Source organism: Maylandia zebra, linkage group LG8, assembly GCF_041146795.1.
Source record: "Maylandia zebra isolate NMK-2024a linkage group LG8, Mzebra_GT3a, whole genome shotgun sequence".
NCBI lineage: Eukaryota > Metazoa > Chordata > Actinopteri > Cichliformes > Cichlidae > Maylandia > Maylandia zebra.
Window position 1 is genome coordinate 9,012,410 of NC_135174.1, and position 26,638 is coordinate 9,039,047.

General features: G+C 42.3%; 3 protein-coding genes across 6 annotated transcripts; 2 read left to right on the forward strand and 1 right to left on the reverse strand.

The window, feature by feature from the left end:
• The first annotated feature begins 3,200 nt into the window (after positions 1-3,200).
• Positions 3,201-4,707, forward strand: LOC143419953 (uncharacterized). Its single transcript, XM_076887824.1, has 2 exons — positions 3,201-3,592; positions 3,726-4,707. The coding sequence occupies exons 1-2, from the start codon at positions 3,320-3,322 to the stop codon at positions 4,392-4,394; spliced, it is 942 nt and encodes a 313-aa protein (XP_076743939.1). The 5' UTR covers positions 3,201-3,319; the 3' UTR covers positions 4,395-4,707.
• A 2,579-nt stretch (positions 4,708-7,286) lies between these two features.
• On the forward strand, positions 7,287-13,180 carry maff (v-maf avian musculoaponeurotic fibrosarcoma oncogene homolog F). Of its 2 annotated transcripts, none has more exons than XM_004557548.6 (3): positions 7,287-7,712; positions 10,211-10,304; positions 10,481-13,180. In XM_004557548.6, exons 1-3 carry the CDS (start codon positions 7,624-7,626, stop codon positions 10,922-10,924), a joined length of 627 nt encoding a protein of 208 aa, XP_004557605.1. In that variant the 5' UTR covers positions 7,287-7,623; the 3' UTR covers positions 10,925-13,180. The 2 variants fall into 2 exon arrangements, with proteins under 2 accessions (XP_004557605.1, XP_004557606.1); XM_004557549.6 differs by lacking the exon at positions 7,287-7,712 and adding an exon at positions 7,762-8,140.
• Positions 13,181-15,127: 1,947 nt separating this feature from the next.
• Positions 15,128-26,503, reverse strand: tmem184ba (transmembrane protein 184ba). Of its 3 annotated transcripts, XM_004557550.4 has the most exons (10): positions 26,131-26,502; positions 25,998-26,040; positions 24,126-24,359; positions 22,759-22,924; positions 19,966-20,056; positions 19,213-19,380; positions 18,795-18,964; positions 18,511-18,705; positions 18,186-18,212; positions 15,128-17,606 (listed from the first exon to the last, which is right to left on the reverse strand). In XM_004557550.4, the coding sequence occupies exons 3-10, from the start codon at positions 24,357-24,359 to the stop codon at positions 17,377-17,379; spliced, it is 1,281 nt and encodes a 426-aa protein (XP_004557607.1). In that variant the 5' UTR covers positions 25,998-26,040; positions 26,131-26,502; the 3' UTR covers positions 15,128-17,376. The 3 variants fall into 3 exon arrangements, with proteins under 3 accessions (XP_004557607.1, XP_023009142.1, XP_004557608.1); XM_023153374.3 differs by lacking the exon at positions 25,998-26,040 and having other exon boundaries at positions 26,131-26,503; XM_004557551.4 differs by lacking the exon at positions 18,186-18,212 and having other exon boundaries at positions 26,131-26,500.
• Between the last annotated feature and the right edge of the window lie 135 nt (positions 26,504-26,638).

The window sequence follows — 26,638 nt, forward strand, 5'->3', positions numbered from 1 at the left end:
GAGCTAAGCTTTGCTTAAGCTCGGGTTACCATCTACAAACTAACAGGCAAACAGAACGGCTCAACCAAGAATTTGAAATCACTCTCCGTTGTGTTTCCGCTCACAATCCGACGACTTGATCCACTTACCTCTCTGACTTCGTCCACCACAGGTATCTCGCCGTTTGAGGCTTCACTTAAGTACCAGACTGCCTCCTTTATTCACTCCTCCCTCTTTACTGACCTCCATTTGTCAACTATCCCTTACACTCTCTCTTCCTCCTTCTCTCCCTAATTCACTCACTCATCATTATTGCTCACTCAGGCCCTTGTATCCCACTTCCGTCATTGAGCACCCCCTTCTTAACTCCCTCTCTTAGTTACTTATCCCTCACTCTTTTACTCACCTAGTTGCACACAAACACACACACTCTTACACCCACATTCACTAACTGACTTACTCATTCCCTCACCCATACACAAACTTACTAATTTCTTCACTCACTTATCACTCACTCATTCAGTCCATTGCTAACTCACTCTCTTGCTTACTTATCCTCCATCTTTATCGACCTCCCTTAGTCCTTTATCCCTCACACACTCTCTCCCTCCTTCTCTCCCTCACTCATTTCATCACTCACTCAGTCCCCTGCATCCTACATCCCTCATCTATTCCACTCTTCCTAGATCCCTCCCTTAGTCAATTATCACTTCCTCACTTATTCACTCCCTCACTCACTCACTCACTCACTCACTCGCACACACAGATTTTTATTCCTTCACTCACTAAATCACTCACCCCCTTCCTACCTCACTAATTCACTCACTCGATGGCACACAACCACACACGCTCACATAACCCTTCCTTAGTCACTCATCCATCACTCACTAACTCACTTACTCTTTCACTCAGTCACTCTCTTTCTCCTTCTTTCTCCCTCTCCCTACCTCACTCACTCATTCCATCACGCACTCATTCACTCACTCACTCACTCACTCACTCACTAACTGATTCCCTGTCCACACCCTCCCTTACTCTCTTTTGCTTCCTAGCTCCGTCACTCATTACATCCCTCCTTGTCTCCCTGTCTCCATACTTCACTCACTCATGACATCACTCAATAGCTCTCTCTTTTCCTCAGTCAGATGGAGTCTGGGTGTCTAAATCAGACCTCACCTGGACTGTTAACACCTCAACCCAGCACAAAGGACCATTACAGTTTTTCTCAAATGTTAAAACACAAAAGCCAATCCTGTAACCCAAATGACCAGTAGTCTAAACACATTTACTAAATGTAGCCACCATATTCCAGTACCATAAACACATGTCACATGAAGACACAATTCACAAAACACAACCCTCTGTACTCATAAATCTAAACACATTTTTCCTTGCTAAAACACATGTTGCAAAACAACTCTGCTCATATTCTCAAATGAAAGCCCATGTGATGCAAAATGCTTGCCACAGTCACCAATCTTTGAACACAGGGAACACACCTGGCGTCAGTCACTACACACAACGACTCAAAATTGAAGACACCTGTTGCTAATGATGTGACCCCACCTATAAAAGCATAGTTTGGTGAAGATGCCAAACAATCACAATGGATGAAGGCATTTGAGCGTGCGGAAGGAGAAGAGCTGCAGGCCAAAGAGGAAGAGGGGTTGAGATCAGAGGAGGAAGAGGTGAAGGCCTAAGAAGAAGAGGAGTTCGGAGTAGAGGAGGAAGAGAAGGAGGCCAACAAGAGAGAGGAGAAGGTCCATGTGGGAGAAGAAGACAACCTCGCACCATCATAACAGATGATATGTGAGCAACAGTAATTGATCATGTCATTGTCCATGGCATGACAATGGCTGAAGCGGGACGAAGAGTACATCCAAACCTGAGTAGGTTCACCGTGGCCACCATTATCAAGGCATTTAGACAACACAACAGGTATAGTACCCTATTGCTTTTTTGTCACACTACAGTTTTACAGGCCTGTGAAAGTGGTCTGTTACTTTACATGTAGTTTTACATATACAGTGGGGCAAAAAAGTATTTAGTCAGCCACCGATTGTGCAAGTTCCTTTCGAAGGACACCAGGAAAAGTATTGTAGACCTGCACCAGACTGGGAAGAGTGAATCTACAATAGGCAAGCAGCTTGGTGTGAAAAAATCAACTGTGGGAGCAATCATCAGAAAATGGAAGACATACAAGACCACTGATAATCTCCCTCGATCTGGGGCTCCACGCAAGATCTCATCCCGTGGGGTCAAAATGATCATGAGAACGGTGAGCAAAGTTCCCAGAACCACACGGGGGGACCTGGTGAATGACCTGCAGAGAGCTGGGACCAAAGTAACAAAGGTCACCATCAGTAACACACTACAACGGCAGGGAATCAAATCCCGCAGTGCCAGACGTGTTCCGCTGCTGAAGCCAGTGCATGTCCAGGCCCGTCTGAAGTTTGCCAGAGAGCACATGGATGATACAGCAGAGGATTGGGAGAATGTCATGTGGTCAGATGAAGCCAAAGTAGAACTTTTTGGTATAAACTCAACTCGTCGTGTTTGGAGGACGAAGAATACTGAGTTGCATCCCAAGAACACCATACCTACTGTGAAGCATGGGGGTGGAAACATCATGCTATGGGGCTGTTTTTCTGCCAAGGGGACAGGACGACTGATCCGTGTTAAGGACAGAATGAATGGGGCCATGTATCGTGAGATTTTGAGCCAAAACCTCCTTCCATCAGTGAGAACTTTGAAGATGAAACGAGGCTGGGTCTTCCAACATGACAATGATCCAAAACACACCGCCTGGGCAACAAAGGAGTGGCTCCGTAAGAAGCATTTGAAAGTCCTGGAGTGGCCTAGCCAGTCTCCAGACCTCAACCCCATAGAAAATCTGTGGCGGGAGTTGAAAGTCCGTGTTGCTCGGCGACAGCCCCAAAGCATCACTGCTCTTGAGAAGATCTGCATGGAGGAATGGGCCAAAATACCAGCTACTGTGTGTGCAAACCTGGTAAAGACCTATAGTAAACGTTTGACCTCTGTTATTGCCAACAAAGGTTATGTTACAAAGTATTGAGTTGTATTTTTGTTATTGACCAAATACTTATTTTCCACCCTGATTTACGAATAAATTCTTTACAAATCCTACCATGTGGATTCATGGATTTTTTTTTCACATTCTGTCTCTCACAGTTGAAGTGTACCTCTGGTGCAAATTACTGACCTCTGTCATCATTTTAGGTGGGGGAACTTGCACAATCGGTGGCTGACTAAATACTTTTTTGCCCCACTGTAAATCAGTCAATTGACAACACATGTTTCTTTCTTTAGAGCTGAAAGAATGCCACATAGAGGTGGGAGGGTTGCCATATTCACAGCGGCACAAGAAACCCTCATTGCAGATATGGTCCGTGAGAACAACTGCATTAGACTCCGAGAGATCAGAGACAAAGTCATTGCAGATAATGTAAACTTTGAGAACATTGATGCTGTCAGTGTGTCCACAATAGACCGAGTTCTCCGGCGCCAACAGATGAGGATGAAACAGGTCTACAGGGTTCCCTTTGAGCGCAACTCTGCGCGACACATAGAACAACATTACGAGTATGTGCAAGTACGTATACATCCATGTCCACAGTACAGTTAGTGGACATACTGTGTTGCTTAGTGGCTTACATTACTTCTGGACAATACTGTGCTACCTGATTGACCGTTCTGAACACCTGTACGCTTTTCCATGTTCACAGAGGATAATGCAGTTGGACGCGATGGCCAAACCCCATGAGTATCTCTTCCTGGATGAGGCTGGCTTCAACCTCCAGAAACGAAGGCGAAGAGGCCGTAACATCATTGGCCAAAGACCCATCACTGAGGTTCCTGGCCAACGGGGGGGTAATATTACTCTTTGTGCAGCTATGGGTACGGAGGGGCTTGTCCACCGGCATGCTGTCCTTGGGTCTTACAACACCCAACGTCTCCTCACCTTCCTAGAGGAGCTAAAAGACATCCTCCTGGACCGTCAACAACACCATCCTAGGCTAGCACATCACATGTATGTGATCATTTGGGACAACGTCCGCTTCCACAAAACACACCAAATCAGAGAGTGGTTCACCACCAACAGTGACCACTTTTTAAACGTCTGTCTGCCACCCTACTCCCCTTTCCTGAACCCTATAGAGGAGTTCTTCTCATCATGGAGATGGAAGGTGTATGACAGACAGCCATACACAAGAGAGAACCTCGTACGGGCAATGGAGCTGGCCTGTGCTGACATCCCAGTGGAGGCCTTCCAGGGATGGATTCACCATTCCAGGGCGTTTTTCCTGCGGTGCCTAGCAAGGGACAATATGGCCTGTGATGTGGATGAGGTGATGTGGCCCAATGCAGCTCGGCGACATGATGCCGCACAGTGACTGTGTGTAATACTGTAAAAAGACCGTGTAGACAATAAAAAAGACTTCACACCCTGATCGTGTTTCCGAGAGTACTGTTGTGTGCGATAGATTCCGTTTTTGCATTGAGTTGTGTTACAGTAGTGTACGTACATGCAGGATGTTTTTATAGATTTATAGTCTTCATGTGAAACTCACAAATCTAAATGCCTAATCCTCTGCAGGGTTCTATGACGATCCGTTACTGTACAGTTTATAAAAATATGCATTGGCAGTTATGAACCAAAGAACCTTCTCACAAATTGAGCATTGTGTTTTCAATTGTTTTGCTGTAGTGTGTAATGCTGTGTATAGTGTTTACAGTTTTGACAGCTTCGAGCTGCTCTCTTGGTGTGGGAGTTTGAGTTTTGCAGTGGGAAGGTGTGGTTGTGTTTATGTAGCTTTAGAGAAGGGTGTTATGTTTGGACATTGGGGGACCTGGTGGTAACGTTTGTGACATGTGTTTTAGCATTTGAGAAAAACTGTAAAGAATTATATATTTTTACAACATATTCAGATAATTGATCCTGCCTCAGCATCACGCCTCTGTGCTGGGTCAGGCCACAGGACTTCATCCACATTACATGCTATGGTCTCCCTTGCAATGCAACGAGGAAAGAATCGTTTAGGATGCGGAATCCAGCTCTGGCAAGATTCCACTCCTATCTCACCACATGCTCCATTCAATGCTTGAAGTAGATTTTCCTGTGTTTAAGGGTCTCAGTTATATACTTTACATCTGCATGCTGAGAAAAACTCCTAAATAGGGTTCAAAAAGGGAGAGTATGGTGGAAGAAACAAATTCATAAAATGCTTCTCATTGTGAAACCAATTGTGTATTCTTGGACCACAGTGAAAGCTCACATTGGCCCAAATGATATGGGATGCTCTGCCTGCTCGCGATCTCTCTACTCAAGCAAAGCATCCTGTAGACCATCCAGGAATGTTGCTATAAGTTTGTTGTTGTATGGCCCAACAGTAACATGACTGTGGGGAACCCCATAGCTGCTGATGGCAGCAGAGAAGAGATAGTTACATTTCCACCACGCTGGCCAGGCAGTTCAATAATGGCACGCTGACCTATGACATTGCAAGTTTTTCTTCTCCTTTTTGTTAGATTCAAAATGTATGTTGTCTTCTATATTCCCTTGCTGCATTTCATGCAGTCAAATTGCATTTTTCTGACGGACCATGATAAATAAAATGGTAAATGGTCTGTATTTGTATAGCGCTTTACTTGGTCCTAAGGACCCCAAAGCACTTTACACTATACACAATCATCCACACATTCTCACACACACATTCACACAGACCATATCCACAATAAGTGTCTCCTGGTGTTGTGAGTGCATGCATGTTCTTCCACCCTCATGTGGCCGTCTTTAAATTCTAAACAAAATATCATTTAGTTATAAGTATACTTGTATACATAGCGCATGTATAGACTATACTATTTCATTTACAGAACTAAAATTAGTTTGTTGTGTACAGAGAATCTTTGAGCTTGACTCAATGGTTAGGCCTCATGAATACATCTTCGTGGATGAAGCTGTATTCAATCTAGCAAAAAGCAGAAGAGGAGGTTGTAACATTACAATTTTGAGTGGTAGTGTGTTAATGATGAAAACAGTGTGTTAGTTGTGTTTAACTTCTGTAGCCTGTGTGCACAATTCTGGGTACAAGTGCACCACACTGCTAAATGTGTTTTGTGTTTGAGAATATGTTTAAAGTTCTGGTAAATGGGAGATTCAGATTGGCAAATGGTGTCCTAACCAGATGAATAGTGTTTAAGATTTTGGCAACTGTGGGATTGATTTGATGAAAGAGTTTTCATAGTTGACAGTTTAGTTTTTACATTGGGGTTTAGTGTTTTAGCAATTCAGAAAAACTGTAATGTAAACACCATGGGTTTAGAACTGAACTTAATTGGTTAAAGTTTTTACATTGACAGGAGTAAACAATATATTGACAGACTTCGGATTATATGGGATCATTGTAGTTCCTGAATTAATTTAATGGGAAAAACAAAACAAAAGTCACTCTGTCTGTTTTTGTTACAAGTCACGTCCTTGTTATAAGACTAATACATAACATTTTACCAGATGGAGATAAATAAATAAGAGCCCTGACGGAGCACAACTTCCTCTGAACGACAAGTGCTGAACTAAAACTTTGATGCTTTTATTACAACATACTGACCTCAGCCTGGTTTAATACAACACTGATGTCAGCCTGCTGAATGTAAAAATATAATGTTTATGACTCAGGCCCTGTAGGTGAACATGCACACAGACAGAAATGATTAAAATAAAAAATCCCCTGCCTTCACTGTGGTAACAATAAGCAACAACAGATTGATGCAGTTTAAAAATTAATTATTAAACTCAATTTTCCACACATGAATACTATGATAGCTTTAGTTTTAATAGATCATCTTGCTGATGTCAGCATGACAATATCAGCAATATTTTATAGATCATTGGGCTGACGTCAGCAAGATGACATCAGCAGTTTATATAGGTCATTTATGCTGATGTCAGCACTGGTAATATGGAAATCTATTGTAGTGTATTAATCTTTTTGTGTCATTGTGAAGTCATATAATGTCTTGAAAAAATGTTTTAAAGAGCTAAAACAAAGAAAGTTCTTATGTCAACCAATGACTAACAGTATTTCTTTAAAGTTTGGAAATCAAAGCAATTTCAAATTGCTTTTTATGTTGAAGTTTTTTAACGCAATTATGCTTCTCCGCATGTTTTCCAGTAGGGGGCGGTAATGTCCCTACAAACGGAGGCATCAGTAATCTTTAAATTGGACCCAGAAGAAGACGCATTCGACCTTTTATTATTACTATTATTAAGTAGCTAAGAGGACGGTGTTTCGGGGAAAAGACGCTCGTAGAAATTTCTCCTAACTATAAGTTATAGCTTTTGATAAGTTGGGTTTTAGCTGAAGTAGTTTCTTATTATTGTTGAATTCTGCTGGATTTTACATCTTCTGCGTCGTTGGGCTGGACAGTGTTAGGAAAGGCGGACTCTGAATCCTCTCCCAGGGTGTTATGTCTTTCCAGAGTAGCTGGGGGATGGTCATGGAAAAGTTCTGGGATTCAGGGATTCCTTGTTTACATCCTCCCGGAGTACGTCTCGGGGGCGGGCTTGGCTCCGCCCTCATTCTTTAGCCCTGACGTCATTGTCGCTTGTGTTTTTTATGAATGAAAGAATCCAACCTCAGAGAGCAGCGGAGTAATTCCGGGAAAAGGCGGACTGACATTTTGTCGCCGGAGTTGCGTCGAGCCATCAGGTAAACCATTACTTTTTTATAAAAATACTAAACATTAAAATGTTTAGCCGGTATTCGTGGTAACAGCTGAGCACTAGAGGAATGGTATCTGCCGGGGGACGTGCCAACCAGGGTAACCAACCAAGGACAAATGAGCAGTCAGCAGCTGGCTTTAATCTCCTTTAGCCTGTCACTAACCGTTTATGCTAGTTGCTAACAGTTCATACTAGCATGTTTAAGATGATACGAATAATTTGGCCCCGCTTTGCATATTTCTGTCTATATTTCGGCTAGACTGACACCCAGAGGGGGTTATCACTTCCTTATTTCATAAGTGTGCTTAAATACAATTTAAATTGATTAAAGTCTAGATGTCGGAAGAGGCTCTAATGATAGCTGTTTACTATAGCGCACATTTGCCCTACGGTGTCCAGCCCCGCTCTTTAAGGGTAAGGCTAGATGCTAACTGGAGCTAGATAAATAAATAAATATAGGTCCCAGGCCTGGCTTGTATTTTCCACTCGGTATTTAATCGTTGTATATTAAGTATTGAAGATAGACGGGAGTGGAATTTCTGAAATCGTGCTATAGCTTGCGTTTAGCAGTGTTGCGTTGACTTGTTGCTTTCCACTTAAGACAAAAAAACAAAAACTACTATGTCCTCCAACTGGGTATTTATAGTATGGCATAAATGTGGATATCCTGTGTTGTTTGGACTGACCGAGAAAGACGCGGTCACCCCTGGTTTTCCTATATTTGCACTGACCGGCAGTCTTGGTGGAGCTGAGCAAGAGCTTTATTGCTGAATCACCCTGACTTTACGAAACGGCGGTCTCCTCGGTTTACAGCCGGAGTCCGACGGCTGGTTGGACAACCGCTGTTGCTGCAACCTCTACTTCCTACGCATTTCGGGAAATGCTGTTTATTGTCCGGCCATAACAGCCTTTTTTATTTAGCTTATTTAGTTTTACCATCCAGTGTGCCTGAGTTGGAGGCCCATGCAGCAAGTTATTCTTTTATTTATTATAACTACGCATTCATAGAAAATGGGATTCCCCCCAGAGTGAAAGAGATCAAACGTGACATTTTAACTCGAATGACCCTTTTTGGTTATGTTTTGTTTGTGGTTCACTTGTTGGAAATGTAAGTCGTCTCCTGTAAAGTCTAAGCACATCAGCAGTCTTCTTTTTATAGTCATTAAGGCACCAGGTCTGTATCTTTTATGCCTAATTTATAGAGGAAAAGTTACAATATAACTGGGGTTTCTAAAATTGTTGTGACACAATTTAAATAAAGCTGTGAATGTCTTTTAAATAATTAAAACACACTGCTTTTTTGTGATTTGCGATTTTCAAGAGAAAAAAGGCTAAAAGGTTGTTAGGGATCAGTCTGGGTCTCAGGAAGAAAAATAAAGAAAGAGATGACTGCACTCATCTCTTAGCTCATCAGAGACGCTGCCAAAAGGTCAACCTTAAAGTAAGCGGTGAGCGCTCTGTCATGACATGCAGCTTTCTGTGTTTACTGTGTTTTTTCTCAACCCTTCTGGACTACAGCGTGAGAGCAGCACAGGGAAAGAACATTCGCCATAAGGAGAAAATCCAGTGTTGCAATAAATGAGAAAGTTAACAGAGTGAATTTGCAGAAGTAAGATGGGAAAATCCCCATGGTTTGCATGATGTCAGAGTGAAATTTGGTGGTCTTCATTATTAAACATTATCATACAAAAAGTTTTAGCAGTATAGCTGGCCCAGAGTACCTTCATGTCAACAGACCACTTGGCCATTTGTATCCTTTACTTTCACATTAGGATCTGTGTGAAGGAAAGACAAAAAAAGATGTCTCCAGCTGAAGTGCTGAGTGAGGTTTTTTTTTTTGTTTTGTTTTGTTTTGTTTTTTAAATAAGCAACCGAGGAGTGACTAAGGTGGGGGAAGAAGTTGAAGTTGGCCCATTTAGGTTAGACTTTAATCCCACGCTGTGGCATTTGAGAGGCGTGTAGCAGTCCTGATAAGAGTCTGTGTGAAACCTGTGCTTCTTAGGTAGACTCTTTAAGACATTTTATTACATATTTATTTTTAAATCAAGTATTGTAATTTTTCAAGTTTAACTGTTTAAAAAGTGTCCCTTTTAAAAACCACGTATTCAAGTTTTTGGTTTTTTGTAAAACCAAGGGCTCGAACCGTTGGTGTTGTGCTGACAAGAGGAAGTGCTCAGGGAATTGGTTAGGACACCTGCTTTGAGCAACCAAAGGGCAGCCACATGATAACTTCCTCCTGATAATTCCAGCTAACAGAGAAAGGCATGTCACTTTCAAAACCTCCCCTGTCTTTCACATGAAACCACAAATTATAATGAGACGGCGTGCTTTGGAGAAGCACGAAAGATCTGCAGGTTCTCCTTTTTCTTCAGTAGTGCATGACTGCATGTCTTGTGAGCGGATGGTGAATGTCAGGCAGGCTATGAACCAAAAATGCACAGTGTCCCACATTTCATGTGATGTTGTTTGTGTTTGTTTCTTCAGATTGTGTGTATCTGGTTTTACTGGTGCTTGGGGAGGGGAAAAAAACAAAGACAACTGGACCATGACGACAGAAAGAAACAGCAAAGCTCTGAAGGTAAAACACAGCCAGACATAAAACCGAGTCATGGGGAGGGGGGGGTTGTTTTGTTTTTCAAGAGAGAAAACTGTCATTTTGAAAAAAGGAAGAAGAAAAGAAAGTATGTTTTTCTTTCTCATTCTTCCTTCTTTAAATGCTTCCTCTCTTCCTGTTTCCTCCTGTTTTTACTTCAGGTGAAGCAGGAATGCGGCGAGAACGTGCCCTTCCTGTCGGACAGCGAACTAATGTCCCTGTCGGTGCGAGAGCTGAATCTCCACCTGCGTGGCCTCTCCCGCGACGATATTCAGAAGCTGAAGCAGCGGCGTCGCACCTTAAAGAACAGGGGATATGCCGCCAGCTGCCGGGTCAAGCGGGTGTCTCAGCGAGAGGCCCTGGAGCAGCAGAAGATGGAGCTGCAGAGAGAGGTGGAGAGGCTCGGAGCCGAGAACGCCGGCATGAGGAAGGAGCTGGAGGGGCTCAGCGCACGCCTGGCTGCGCTTCAGAGATTCGCCAGGGGTCTGGAAGCGGGAGGAGGCAGCCTGCTGGCGACGGCCCCTCGCCTCAACACCGCCTCGGTCATCACCATCGTCAAGAGTCCGCAGCAGCCTCAGCCACAGAGGGAGCACGAGCTATCCTAGAAGGAGATGCTGAAACCAGACTGGGGTTTGGGATTCGGGGTGGGGACGGGGAAGCCTGCAATGCAAACACGCACACATCTGCGGGCCTTAATACTCACGCAGGCAGGAGAGCAGGATGACTTGTAATAATAGGAAAATACTAAGCGCCTTGTTCACATTACAGTTGACAGAAATCCGATCACAGCTACGATCACCTTTCTAACAAACAAGAAAACAGAAACGGGTTCAGTACTGTAGTTTTGATAGAGATGTCCTCTGATGATCCTCCATGAAACAGCAGTCTGGTCAAGTAAGATTTACTCAGTGATCTTTTTTTTTTTTTTTTTTCCTTGAAGCACTCAAAGTTTCAAATTCTGTTTAATGTGAACAAGGCGTCGCACATATTTATGCACAAAAAACCCTCACAGTCTTTCCCTTGAGCTACACGGGGACTCTGACTGAAGCCCAACCAAGCCAAACAGGGTTACTGAGCACCTTTAGTCCTCAGCAAACCCCCACAGCGAGGCTGGTGTAGCCTGATTATGCTACTTAAAGGCTGGGGTGCCTTTCTGCTTCCGTTTATGGCACCTGACCAACAGCAAAATGCTAGGGTGGAGCTTCCTCGGTCTCCATAATGCCTTCTAGTCTGAAATCACTAGCTTGGCGCAGCCTCGTGTTCCCACCCCCCCTGTATTTTTTCCTTTTCTTCCCTCTCAATGCAGTTTCTCACCCTTTATGTCACTTTATGTGCCGGTGGGATAATCGAATCTGTTTTCGCCTCCTTCCATTGATGGCTCTCTAGCTGCTTTAGTCATGAGACTTTTGGGAGCAGAAACGGTCAGAGAAATGCTGCCTGAGTGCATTGTGAATTTCTCTAAGTTGTGCGATTCACTAAGATTTTCCAGGTTTTTGTTTTTGTTTTTTTTTTTTGGGGGGGGGGGTCTCACCAGTCCAAAAAGACAATTCTGTATTATATGTGTGCTCATTTTTCACATTAATGCAGTGCCTTCAGTGTATGAAGGAGCTCACCAGTCCTCCTGATTGTCTGAAACGACTCACTTCTTATTTCTCATTGTGATTTCTGTGGATTTCCATCTTTTTCTAAGCTTTAATCCCAAATTTCTCGTTTCATAAAAACTGCCGTGCAGCAGTTTGGCCAAGTCCAACGTCAGTGGCGGCTTCTTTCTGATGAAAGATGTTGGTCATTTTAAATAAATAACTGAATAAACGAATGTGTGGAAATAGAATCACGTCTGGTAGGAATTACGCTCAAGTCGATGCAAATCCTCTGCAAACATTCCCGTTGTTGTGTTGTTTGTAATGTCTGAGAGACGCAAATGTTCAGTGACATTTATATATTCTAAATTTTATTTGTATTTAAAAGTAGATATTATGACAAGACAAGCTAACGAGTGCTGTGATGTTCTGTATGTTTTCAAAAAGTACTTATGACTAGTCTGAGGATATTCTCACGTCTAATTATTGTGCTGCGTGGCGACGATGATTACTTTACAAAACGTTTGATTATTAGCTGTGTAGAAATATGCTCAAAGCCAATGGCCATATTGATGTATGACGATTTGTGTGTGTGTGTGCGCGTGCGTGCGTGTATATGTGTGTTTTACGTATATTTTTGCAATGTTTGTACTAGCTCGTCGTCGTGGATATCTTGGAGGGACATTATTTTTCTAAGATGAATCGTATGTTGTTTGTGCGGAGAAAAAAAAATTGAGGTCATTTCTGAATGGGCGGGGCAGACAGAGACACAGGAGGTTAAAGAGAGAGAGAAGACTGATGGAGACGAGGGTGAGAGTGGAGGGTTGAGAAGAAGACTGATGATGGAGAAAGAAAGTAGGCACAGCAGACTGGAAAAGAAGGTGCATAGAGATGGTGTTTTATTCACTTGAAAAGCCTCCGTCTGACGTAGGCCTGTTTCACTCAGCAGGCTTAAATTTCATGGGAGTTTAGGCCACTGAATAGTGCTAGCAATATAATATATTAAGTAGGCATGGTAACACATGAAACTGTGTTGACAAATAACTCCTAAAGATATGAGGCATATATTTAGCTATATATGAGTATTAGTGTGGCAAAGCATTTATTCTCTATATTTTAACGTCTCACATCTGTCAAACCCTGCTGGATGTTTTATAATACCTGCAAAACAGAAATGGTCTTTCTATTTATTACTTGTATTTTTTCTATTGTGAAAATTTAAGTACATTGTCTATTTTATATATTAATTATAATAAATGTTGTACATATTGTACATAAAACTGTGGTCTCGGTTGTTTTGTTTTTTGGAACGTGTGCGGTCCATGAGAGGAAGTGGATCTGCAGGATGTGTTGCACAACTTATTGGTCTGGATGCAAAGATAAAGTCGAGTTACATGTGTGAGTGGTTAGCAGAACCGTGGGGAAATGAACTTAGCCTCCAGTTTTTGATGTATTTATAGCAATTTACTCTTATAGGACAACTCATTAGGTATACTTTACTACTACCAGGTTGGACTCCCTTTTGCCTTCAGATCTGCTTTCATTCTTCATGACTGATTCAAAAAGGTCCTGGAAACATTCCTTGCAGATTTTGGTCCATATTGACACAACAGCATCACACAGTTGCTACTGTTTTTTTTTTTTTGTTGTTGTTTTTGACTGCACGTCCATCCTGTTCCATCACATCCCAGAGATCCTCTATTGGATTGAGATCTGGTGACTGGAGGTTATTTGAGTACTTCTCAAGTTAAAAAATCAGTTTCAGATGATTTAAGCTTTGTGATACTGTGCATTATCATGCTGGAAGCAGTCATCAGAAGATGGGTACACTGTGAGTGATCCACTGATACAAGGTGGGATGAATCCATGCTTTCATGTTGTTTACCTGATGTGGTCTTCTGCTGCTGTAGCCCATCTGGTTTGCATTGTACTTTCAGAGATGCTCTTCTGCATGCCTTGCCATGTAACAAGTGATTATTTGAGCTACAGTTGTCTTCCTATCAGCTCAACAGAGTCTGGCCATTCTCTGACCTCTGTCACCAAAGAGCCATTGTCCAGAGAAGTGCTGCTCACTGAATACTTTCTCTTTTTAGACCATTTTCTATAAACCCTAGAGGTGACTGTGTGGGGAAATCCCAGCAGATCAGCAGTTTCTAAAATACTCAGACCTGCCCATCTGGCACCAACAAACATGCAACATTTAAGGTCACTTAAATCGCCTTTCTTCTCCATCCTGGTGCTCAGTTTGAACTTCAGCATGTCATCTTGATCATGAATTACTACCATCTGATTTGCTGATTAGATATTTGTGTCAATAGGCAGTTGAACAGGTGTACCTAATGAAGTGGCTGTTGAATGTATATTCTGAGTCAGTGTCTTGATAAACCTTAAATATATAGTCTCTATAGAGAAAAGTGCTTATGTTATTTCAGCTTTTCTGATAAATCCCTGACTGTGACTCGCAGGGCTATTTCTCCTGGTGTTTGGAGGCTGTTTTTAATATAAATGACATCTAGTACTCTGTGGTAAGTGTGGAGATGTTTTCTATCAGTCTGCTGGCTTACTTGTGTTTCCTAGAGTCTCTAGAAATATAATGGGAGGCAGAGCTTTCAGGATCCTGTCCATGTACGAAATATCTTCCAGTTTAGGTCAAAGACCACAAGACCTTGTCTACCTCTGAGGTAAGGTGGAAAAGTTTTCTTTATGACAATGATGATAGTTAGAGTGGATCATGTGACCCAGTGTCGTCCCTTAGTTATGCAGCTGCACATAGATAAAGCTTATTCTTTGCACTTATCACTCCAAATATATTTTTATGCAATTACTACATAAGGGGAGGGAGTAGCATACAAAGGTGGATCATCGGGTAGGTGGCGTTCTCTGATATTGTAAAGTCTTAATTGTTACAGGAAGCAGTGATCTAAAAAGAAAAGTGAATTGAAGCTGGAGGTCATCTATGTGTAATATATGTTTGTTGCCAAAGACCATTTACTTTGTTGTCCTAGCTCATTTTATTTTAAGACAATTAGCATCGCAGGGCAAATAGCTTCCTTTCTAGCAGATGACTAGTTAGCACATTAACTAGTTTTAACGTGTTAATCTCCAAAAACACAATTTCATAACATGCAACTCATTAACATTTTCATTAACCCTTCCTTGGCAACATATGACACATACATGTCATTTTAATGCATATTAGAGGAAAATAATGTGAATTAGACAAAAAACAACAGTAAATATCTTTATTTTTGTCTTCATGGTTTTCCATCTAATGTGACACAGAAGCATTGTGAGCAGCATTATACATTATACAAAGAACTAGAAACAAAAAAAACATATTGAAACAAAAGTTGTAAAAAAAAAAATAGGCCTTTGTTTCTCCTGTGATCAATCTATACAGTATATATGATTATTTAGACATACATTTACTCCTGTAGATAGCACTTAATATTTTCATGTACTTTATGTGCAACATTAGTCTACAACAAACATTTTTTTCCCCACATAAGAACAACTCACACTGCAGCAAACAGCATGGCTGCAGACAAAGATGAGGAGTACAAGGGTGAATTATGACACAGAGTGCAAATCAGCATACTGTCTGCTTTGCTTTTAAACTGAGAGTTAATTTAATGCCACGCAAGCAACCTGTCAGTAGGAGCTGCAGTGCGACCTCAGTTTCATCATCGCTAAAAATAACCCCGTTTTTAAAGTGTCTATAAATAAGAGGCTGCTCCTGCACGCACACGTGGCTTCTCTCCTATTTAGAACTAATAATGTCTCAGGCAGAAGCACAAAATAAGAAAAAGAAGGGAAAAAAAAAACGTAAGCACTGTCTGAACATGGGACACATTTCTGCTTTCCAATGAAAATAGAAGACAGTCCTAAGAAGACATTAAAAAAGTGACAAACATTTTCTTGGTGCATTTAAAATTTTTAAATATGCTTCAAGCTCTGACTGTATGTTTATGACCTACAACTGGCTCCAAACGCGCTCCCTGTGGCCCCCTGGTGTTGAGACAGAGCTACAGCAAAGCAGTGAAAGTAGAACTAAAAAAAATGTTGGCAGGTTCTTGTGAGTCATTCAGATGACTCAAGAAATCCAGTTACAAATAAAAAAAAAAAAAAAAAAAAAAAAACACAGCTTAGACTGCGGTAAACTTACACCAAAAAATAAAAAAAAAAGACTGACTGGAAGAATAAAAGCGAATCCAACTCAAAGAAACTCAGTAATGTCAACAACAACAACAATGTTTACGACCTACGACCCACATGTGGTCAAGCTGAAGAAAGATAAACTAATCACAATACTGATATCTGATGAGATGAGAGTTGTAGGTTGGCTCAATAATGCTTCAGCTGGAGGCATGATGTCCATTAAGGTTTTGACAGCACTCAGAATGATGTACTGTCATTTAACAGCTGTGTAGGCACACGCTAAAATGTTTTATTAAATCCCTGCAAAAATAACTGCCACACAGGCAGCTGCCCACACACTCCTTGCCTTAGTTGCCAGATCTTTTTTATCAAATTCAAACTTATCCTGTTTTCAAAAATCAAAGCACAACACCTAACTAAGAGTAGAATTGAAACTTCTGTTCGCCTCTGAACGTGAACTACAGCACGCCCAGCTTCGACAAAGCTCCAGTAACGAGAAAAGGCATCTAAAGTTAGCTTTAGCCTAAATTCCTCTTCTGTTTTCTCCTCATTTAACCTACATTGTGGCCTGGAGAGGTCTTACTATCAGAGTGAAACACAAGCTTTAATCCCAGCCATTCAAATAACGCTCCAATTACACAAGTCGGCCGCAGATGCACTCTGTAATCTATGAGCTGCTCTGCCTCCCCCTCTGCAATATCAATAACAACATTGATCCATGTGTTGTGCTTACTAACTCCTGTTTTTGACATGCTTTCCCTTTAAATGCATCACCAACTGCTGCCCAGGGTCTCTCACCCCCATACGAAGACCTCCACAACACTGAAAACTGCTTTAAAGCGCTTTGACCAACCAGTCAATGTCTTGACTAAATATTCTTTCAAGTTTATGAATCATGTCCAAAGAAGAAACCTTGGTAAACACTGCCAAAGATCAGAATGTGAATCTGAACAAATAAATAGCAACACCTATAAAGTTTACAGCTCCGCTGCTAAACACAAGGAAGGGGAAACAGGACTGTGCATAAAAAAGAGAGAGGGAGAAAAAAAAAGAAATTCAGCTTTTTTTCAGTTTTTGTTCCAAAGCTATGAGTCATTATCTGAAAGTATGACTCACAACTCAACCGTGTTCCCACTTGTGACCCTTGGGAAAGGCGGGCCCCTGCATTTTTTGATCAGTCGCAAAACAGGGGAAACGAAAACAAACAAGCAACTACTGATTCGTATACTGAGGGGGATCGGCTGCAGAGAGCAGAGTACCATCAGCTGTTTTGACATCAGACTGATGTCAAGTTTTGCCCGCTTTTGACTTGGTCCGCTCTAGAATTCATCGTCTGAGCTGAGCAGCAGCGTTTTCTCTGTGTCCCCGCGGCCGCTGACAGCACTGTGGGCGCGGGAGACTGGCGGTGGCGCCCCCTGCTCCAGCGTGGACTGCTGGGTGTACTGCTGGTAGGCCGGGGAGAAGTTGTGGATGGCGTCCTGGACCATGTCGCCCGGGTTCATTGTCTCCTTCAGGCTGCTGGAGATGCTCTTCATGGGGGCGCAGCGGCCTGCGGGAGAGCCATAAAAAAGGAGGGTTAGAGGCCAAAAGCTGGGGTGAAAAATAGAGAGACTGGATGCAAGTGGAAAAAAAAAAGAAAAGGAAGGACGGTGGGAGGATAAACATCAAAAGAAAGTGGATTTATAATGTTTAAGCACAGGGAGAGAGAGAGAAGGGAAAGGAAGAGAGATAAAAGAGTCAAAAACAGAAAGAGATTTAAGACAAGGGGATAGTCTCTGAGAAAAAGGAAAAGGGCATCAGTGATTTAAAGGATGTAAAAAGAAGGAATGAGTGGGGGAAAGGGGGGGGAGCAATTGTACAAGGGCAGTGGATGAGATTTAGAGAGGAGGCAAGAAAAGGGGGTTCAGAGTGATTTAAAGGGAAGTAAAACAGGGAGAACTGCATAAAGGGAGAAAGGTTGGGGGGGTTGCTTTAGGAAATGTCAGCACAAGAACCAAAACTGAATTGAAATATGAGATTTTAAAAATAAAAGAGAGAGAGAACAGAAACTGCTGGCTTAATGCAGCTTAATAAATCAAAATAGAAATAGCAGCAGTGTGAAAACGCACAAGGACGGTGTTCAACCTACCAAACTGTCCATATGTAGGAACAGGTCCTTTAGAGTGCAGCAGAGAGGAGAAGATAAAAAAGAAGATAGATATGTAGAAACAGGCAAGTAGAAAACGACAAGTGGGATATCAGGAGGTGAAAAATAAAGGCGAAAACAAAAACTTAAGGAAGTAGTAAAAAAAAAAAAAAAAAAAAAGATGCATTGAAACGAATGGAAATGAGATGGAGGACAGACACGAAGTGAAAGACTTTTTGAATTCTTTTTTAAGACGGTAAACATTTACGACAGATGTGTTAAACCCCGCTGTTTCCTTCCTCCCTTCTTCCCTCGCCTTCCTTCTCACCTGTTAAATCGAGACTTTTGTCCTTGTACACGCTGTATGTGAAAGCGTGCCGCAGAGCCAGTGCCGCGAAAAACATCTCGATGCATATGATGAAGTTCTGGTAACCGGCGGCGACCGTACCCTCACCGACGGACACTTCCACTGAGTTGATCTGAGGGATGGCACCGCATTTCTCCAGGATGGCCAGCAGCATGCCTGACCACAAATAAATAAGCACAGGAAGCTGTCACTCCACCTGTTTTCATAACAAACGTCGTGTGGCGTCTTTTGCCGCGCTGACCTACCCTGCCAGAAGGAGAGGAAGATGACCGACTTGACCATGAAAAACTTGAGCATGGGGCTGTAAGGGCTCAGCAGCTCCCTGGTGGCGAAGTAGAACAGGAAGAGGGCGTACAGCGACAAGCTGACGGAGATATTGTAGATGATGGTCACGTACAGGTAACCGCTGGCAACACTGCAGAGTGAAGGTCAGATAAAACTGCATTAATGGTGCTGGTTTGTGTTTGGGGTCAGTTCTGACTACCTTTTGTGATTATTGGAAGCTCCCATTAGAGATGAAAGTCTGAAGCGTTCAATTAATCTAGAAATTAAAGTGGTAATCCTCATTTTGTGGAAGCTGTGAAACGTGTGAAAACGCCTGGATTCTCACAGATATACACCACCAAGTTCACCACCAGCAACCTTCCTGTCTGCAGCACTTACTTAAAGTCTCCATCCTTGTATTTGCCGTAGGCCTGCAGGATGACGGTGATGACAGCCATGAGCGGTTTGACCACACAGAATTGCAAAGTGGCCTGCTTGCAAAATCGCAAGAAGCCAATGGAGTAGGCCTTTCCCCTCAGACAGCAGGTACCATACATACAGCTGGACCTGATGGAACCAAACATCAGGAAAAAGGAAAACATGTTGAGCAATAGTTTGTATTTTTTAAAAAGAGTCCATGCCATGAAAACAAATACTGTTTAAAGCGGACTTATTATGGCTACACCATGGGTGGCTCAGTGGTTAGCACTGTCGCCTCACAGGAAGACGAGGTCCGGCTAAAGCCTTTCTGTGTGCAGACTGCATGTTCTCACCAGTTTCACTTCCTGGTTAAATTAAAGTTAATCCATTAATTTTTTTTTTGAAAGGTGTTTTTCAGCTGCATAATTTCATTCTTGGACTTGACTAGAGCAGCCTCGGTGGCGCCCGTCTGTTAACTGTCTGGCTGAACAAGCTGTTGCAGGACAACTTTCTGCTGATTGGCTGCTCCTCATACACAGCAGTAAAAAACATCAACATCTGAAATACAGCATTTAGAGTCTGAAGCCTGAGCTTTTAGGGACTTAAAGGGATTATTTGTAAAAACAGACCTGATTATTTTAAACTCTGCCCATGTTTAATACAAGTTCACACCAGCAGAACAAAAGGAAAGCATAACGAGTTCAATTTAAAGGCCTTTTAGGCTGAACTTACTCTATCGGTTTTCCTCTGATCTCAGCCATGATGGCGCTTTCTCCTCCCAAGTATTCGTAACACAGACTCAGGAAGTTGTAAATAACAAATGCTGAAGAGACACAGGGGGAGAAAAAGAGCTGATTTGATTATAATCGCTACATATGTGATAGTTTTGGTTTGTTATTTGATCGTTGCTTACTGTAAATGGTGTTTCTGGAAAAGCTTTTTTCAGACCACTGTAGGAAACTTGAAATAAATGATGGCTTCATTGACACATTCAAGTCTCCCAGAAGCCATGACAGCGTGACAGTGAACCAACATGCACAATACCAGGAATTCTAAGGACCGCAGCTAAATGGAAATGAGCAATCATTCAATCAATTTTACAATTGATTTTCTAAGTCTGTGTTGTCCTCTGTGACTGGAGCCTGTTCACTGAAACTGTTAATGTCACAACAAACATATTAAGACTTTCTAAACATGTTTGGTTACAGAATTGTCTCCATTTGTTTTACATGTATATAAACAACTAAACATTTCACAACACTGGGTTCAAATTGTCAGAAAATAGCCCATATTTTTATAGCAGACTGAAAAAAATACAGCAGTAACTCACTCGATTACTCACAGACCTCCCAGCAGTCACACAATAACAAACACATCACTTCCTGTCACATTTGTTTTATCATGCGGACGGAAATATACAGCACAATTCAAACTGAGGCGCAGCTCAAAAACAACAGCTGACCACACATGAGGTAATTATATGAAATAATTTCTATACTGTCATAGGGACATAAGGCATAATAATATTTCACTGTAACAAAAGGGAAACCAGCTGTTTATAAATCTGTACTAAAGCATGACCTTCACACACAATCACAAGCATGCTTATATTTAGTATTAGAAAGCAACAGCTACTTATGTCCAAATCAAATCTAGTGCTGCTCTACTCAATGCAAAAACACATGGACATAATTCACGTAATCTGACAAGACTTGACCTTCAATTTTAATATCCAAAGAATTAACTAAAGTTGTATTTCTTTCATTAGCTAATAAATCTTCAGCCACCTATTTTCTCTCCTCTGTGCTGCTTCAGTGAGAAGGTGTTCCAGATCAGGAGGCTCATAAAAAACACAACAGTGCTAATCCCGTTAACCCCCCGAGGACCTTCCAGTCCTGCGTGCATACGCGCACTCTCGCAGGGGTGTGTTTGAATGCATGCAAGGTAAATCCGCTCTTGGATAACTTTTGTGTACTAAATGCATAAGATGAAAATGAATTAAACAGAATCCAAATAAAGGAGGGTAGTGACTGTGCATCAGTTCATTGTAAAGTGTGAAAATGTAACATATCCTGGGTGTGTGTCATGTTTGTGCATGGGAGGTTCACAAAAGCACTATGCACATGCAAGCATCGTGCCATAGCACAGAAGTCTCTGTACTGCTGACAGTGACTATAGTTCATCAGCTCTTTGCAGCTGTGTTATTTCTGCATATTTTCTTGCTCTGTTTTTAAACTCCACCCAAACCCTCTCTACAACTTTCCCACTGCCTTCTATCTGACGTCAGATGTCTGTCAGACAGTACTCAGGTAATAAGATGCCACACATGCCAAACACAAAAAGCTCGTCCACAGAGCTGAGTGATGAGAACTGGTTCATCTGCTTCCAGCAGCTCTCCTTGTGTCTTGGCTGTTTACCATTATGTTCTTTCACTTTTCCCCAAGGACTCCCGCCTGCAAGCGCCAGTTGCCACGGTGATACAGTAGGCCTACATACAGTGAGAACAGTAGGAGCAAGTTTGCAGCAAGTTTGGTTGAGGTAAACTCATTATCTGATGCAGCCAATCTGGTTGATGAGGGAGATTTGTGAGCGTGGTTGCCATGCAACAAGTCGGTCCTCGCCGAGGAAAAGGACTCAGCGGCATTATAGGAAGATGACGGCTGATGAGAGGATGAAGAGAAATGAAAAAGGGAGTGAAGACTTGGGCAAGAGCGCGGAGACGGAGGAGGTGAGCCATATGTATGACAAAGCAATATGACGAACATAACGCTTCCTGCCAAAAGCAGAACCAAACATAGCGATTCCCTTCAGCTCACATTCAAAAGCATGTGACGTCATCGGTTCGCCAACACAGGACACGACACGTGAGCCCAGCGTCACAATAAGAAGATCATTTTTAGCTTTATCGTGACAACTAAACTCAGAGACTGAGGGGTGGAGGCAGTCGACTTCCTTTCACCATCTTCTGCCAATTCCTGACTTTAATAGCGCAGGATACAACATGTCGGTTGGAATGTGTTTTGTTTGAGTCACCATTGGCCGAGAAGCCGCCAACCCACCATCTCCGTTAACCAAAAAGACAAAAAGAGCCCAGATTTTTTATTAAATCCATTTTTAGTGATTAAACTCATCCTGTCTCTACTGAGATTGGAGTCGTGTTTCCTCTCAGAGCCAGTTTTATAATTCCAACCAGAGAATTATGCCCAAATCAAAATGGCTGAGACAGAGCCAAAATATAATGCAGAAAAGGCAAGAATCTAATAAGTGTGAGAGGGTCCTTTACAAAATAAGTATTGACTTGTAGTGGTAGATAATCTGTTAAGGATGACAGAGCAGACTATTCATTTCCACTCTAATCAGACCACAATGTGTTTCAGCAACTCAACTGGAAAAGCTGCCTGCAAAGACGTGAAAAGGATTTAAATCAGAGAGTTCTGTTAATGGGATACAAATGACCTAGTGGGTCATGGGAGCTCAGAGTTTTAGCTTGACATTGATGAGATAAAATCAACAGCACGTCCTCACCTTCATAGCAGTCTCTGACGGTGTCAAAGTAAACATAGTACTGGTCATTGGTGAAGAACAGGAGGCTGAGCCAGGAGTCAAAGGCATAGATGGGAACGATGAAGAGGATCCGTACGATATGGCGCTGCTCCCTGGGCGAGCTGTAGAAACGCAGGTGCATGTAGATCTAGGAGAGAAGGAAGAGACTTTCTGAACACTGGCAGGTTTTTACAATGACTCACAAGTCTACTTTAATGGGCATGGAGGATTTCACAGGAAGTGAGCACAGAGTCCTTACAACTCAGGATGGAGCAGAGGTTTTATGAGCATCATCTGCCGTTGTGTAGATCCTCCATTCAGATTTTTTTATTATAAGTCATTTATGCCTTTTTTCTATCTTGTGAGTTGGTCCATGTGACTGACCTCACTAATCAATACATCCCCTGAGCTCAACTCACAGGAATGTGATTTTATAAACCCCTTTCAACGTTTTAAAGTATCTGTGTGTGTGTATTCATGCTCTGTGTCACAAACACCTGCCGCGGGATGTTGCCCGGCAACTTCTCTCGGCCTGAGCATGTTTGCTGGATCACATCACCTGCGCATTAAACAAACACACCTGTCTGTCTTTTTCGTGAGCACATCCATCACAACAGACCGTCTGCTCGGTCAAACACCAACACATGCACTTCCAGCAGAGCACAATATATTATAGTAAAAGTAGAACTGAACAGCACACATATCTCTCTTGATGCTACTGGGAAACAAGCAGGAGCCCATAGAGATAAGTGCTGAGCCAATGTGCAAGTGCCAAAAGCTGCAGTCCCCATAATGGCCACCTGTGATTGGATCCCAACTTTGCACCATTAAGGACCTGCTCACAACCTGGTGCAATAATGGTCTTCATCTCTATAGACAATTAACATTCTTATAAAAAGTACTGAGATATTTTTTGTTATATAACTCACCTTTTTAAACTTTATTAAGGCTTCAACTATTGTGGTCAATTTGGAAGCTGACACATGCAGCTGGTGTCTTATATCTTGCTAGCTCTCAAAGTCATAACTGTTTTTGTATAAATAATATTGAATACTTGATATCCAAGATGTCTGTTCTCCTTTTTTTGTAAATGAAACTTTAACATTATTAGTCTGTTACTTAGCACTAATTATTAGCTAACTGAGTATCTGCAAAGTATCTCTACAGTGTCTGGGTGCAGCTTACTGATCTAAGCCTGCTATTGCTAGCTTAGGTGATAAATAAGCACTCCACCCTCACGTGAAATCAAAATATGGCCCCTGCAAGTTCCAGAAATCAAATATGACAGGTAAAATTTAAAACCTGAGAAGGTCATCTTTTATATAAAGTCTACACCAGGAGGCTGTTACCTGGTGACAGGTGAGGATTAGTGCAGTCCAGACAAAGAAGCCAGACACCGCCTGCGTCGCTGGAGTCATCAGAAAGATAGGTGGATCCGAGCTGAGAAGAGGGGCATCAGGAAGCCATGAAATATTGGGGCCCATCGGAGCTGCCGTGGGTGGGGGGCCAGGTGCCGGAACAAGCGGAGAGTCCTCCCCCAGCCTCTCTGAGAGTGGCACGTCTCGCCTCCACAGTTTTAACATCTGGAAGTGACGTAGACACTGGTAAAACATTCACATCACAAACTGGAAAGAATAAAAGGCACATCAGAGATGTCAAAACACTTCTCCAACAGTGATCACACTGTGATCTAATCCATGAAGTATGAAGAGTCACCAGTAATCATCAACCTGAAATGTCGATGTCGTGTTATCAGTGTAATGTGTAATCTGTGATAAGAGGAGATTTCAGAATAAATGCAGACAAACTCTAGGTCAAAATATCTTCACTCTGAGTAAAGAATGTGTGTGGACTGTTTGCTCATGGGCACCCACATTCAACTCAATGTAAAACAATGTCTAACAGCAACATTTTAACTCTGGTTTTTAAGCTAACAGACAGCAAAGCCGTCAGGTATCATCCATTCAGGCCTTTTACGGCTCAAAACATAAGAAAATGCTTTTTGAACAGAAAGACTAGCAGCAAAACATGACGTTTAAAGACAATTGTTTTTAGTTTCTGCATTTCTCTGCAATGTAACCGCACACTCAGAATAAAATCCTGATGATGTGGACCCTGGACTTTATAACAACACCGAATGGGCCTAAAATAATTTGTTAAAGTTTATAATGTCACACCTTAGGGTGCATTTTCTTCATGTATGATCAGTGAGCTGAACAAGAACCACTTTCAGCCAGAGGAAATTTAGATAGAGACAAAAGATTTTAAGTCAAGCGGCCCTATCAACAGCTCCTGATGATGGGGACAGCTGCTCGCTGACTGTGACAAACAATGGGAATGTTCTCGGGGTGTCCGTGTTCTTGCTCACTGACAGACAGTTGTCACCTCACGGTTGACAGAACCAGGGACAATAAATAAAAAGAGCAGGCGTGAGTGCTATAAGTGGAAACTGATTGTGAGCGAGAGATGGTAACCTTCAGTCTCACTAATCATGCTGTCTGTCAGAGCAGCACATGAAACAAACAGCACACAAGCTGACATAATGACACCCCCTCCTCCCACACACACACACACACACACACACACACACACACACATCAGCAGTCCTTCCATTTACTTTCTTAAAATAAATGACATTAAAGTGTAACAACTGAATTTAGTGGGTTGATAAAATTAGGCTACTTATAGGCGTTTCTTTGGTGGCTAAGATCTGTGTGTATGTGTGTGACAGCAGGCCATTTGTATTGGTTTGCAGGGGATCAGCATATGTCAACAAGAAGAAGTGAAGGCATCAGCAGCCACACACATAATAACAGGCACAGTGAAAAGATGCTCTGCTGAAGCAGAGGGCCATCTTTGTGTCTCATTTGAAAGGGGGGAAATAAATAAAAGGTCAGTCTATGCAGTCTCACACGCACAAGGGAATAATATAGGGAGAGGCAGGCAGTCAGGAAAACAAAGTAACAGATGGAAAGGGGCAATGGGGGGCAGACGGGGTGGGCTTATCATTAATGGTAGCCAGACTGGATCAGCAGGCGTACAAGCAACAACAACACAAACAGTTCAAAAACAAAAAGACGCTAAAACTCTGTGTGTGTATGCCTTTCAGTTACTCCAGTAATCATTTATTATGTTGCTGTGATTTATTCAAAGTGAATGAATTATAAAGTTGAAATAAGAAAAATATTCATTTCAACAAGCTTTTATTTAAAAAGACTCACCTTTGCTAAATGTTAGCTACAACAATCCACAGCTGAACTTGAACTGTAAGCGTGAAACAGACACAGACTTTTATTATGCTAGCAATGAAGTAACAATTGAAGTTTTCTAGTTTGTTTTAAAGTCTAGACTCACCCGCTTATTTAAATCCGTCCTCAGCTCCGTCACACACACACAAAAAAATCTTCGGCTAGAAATAACCCACAAACGGCCTTAATTCCTTCTCAAAGCAGCACCGTTGCTCCCCGGACATCCATGTTGAGTCGTCGGTGGACCGCGCCGTTAACCCCTCAGCGTCTCACCCCAAAAACTCACCTCTAAAGTTTGTCTGTCATGTTACACAACTTCTACTCTATCTTTCTGTTGCTCCTATCTATTTATAACACCTAGCGTCCACCTAGTTTTGTCGGTGTTTCAGAAGTTAGTGCAGCAAAACCTGTCACTCTCCTCCGATCCCCTGTCTGCGCTCCAGCTCCAGTCCAATCCCTGTCGGATTAACTGCAGATCACACAGCCCCGCCTACTCCGCGAGGACGAGCCAACGCAGCCAATCACCTACCTTTTAATTACCCGGAAAGGGGCGCGGTCTGCCTACTTAACACTGAGCTTGCGCGGTCCAGAGACCAGCAGCAGTGAGAGTGTGG

Coding starts and splice junctions, on each gene's coding strand:
- LOC143419953 (XM_076887824.1), top strand. CDS start 3,320: ATGCCACATAGAGGTGGGAGGGTTGCCATATTCACAGCGGCACAAGAA. Junction 3,593..3,725: donor AACATTACGAGTATGTGCAA/GTACGTATACAT, acceptor CCATGTTCACAG/AGGATAATGCAGTTGGACGC.
- maff (XM_004557548.6), top strand. CDS start 7,624: ATGAAAGAATCCAACCTCAGAGAGCAGCGGAGTAATTCCGGGAAAAGG. Junction 7,713..10,210: donor GAGTTGCGTCGAGCCATCAG/GTAAACCATTAC, acceptor TTGTTTCTTCAG/ATTGTGTGTATCTGGTTTTA. Junction 10,305..10,480: donor GAAACAGCAAAGCTCTGAAG/GTAAAACACAGC, acceptor TTTTTACTTCAG/GTGAAGCAGGAATGCGGCGA.
- tmem184ba (XM_023153374.3), bottom strand. CDS start 24,359: ATGTTAAAACTGTGGAGGCGAGACGTGCCACTCTCAGAGAGGCTGGGG. Junction 19,381..19,965: donor ATCAGAGGAAAACCGATAGA/GTAAGTTCAGCC, acceptor TGGTTCCATCAG/GTCCAGCTGTATGTATGGTA. Junction 18,213..18,510: donor CAAAAGTCTCGATTTAACAG/GTGAGAAGGAAG, acceptor TGCACTCTAAAG/GACCTGTTCCTACATATGGA.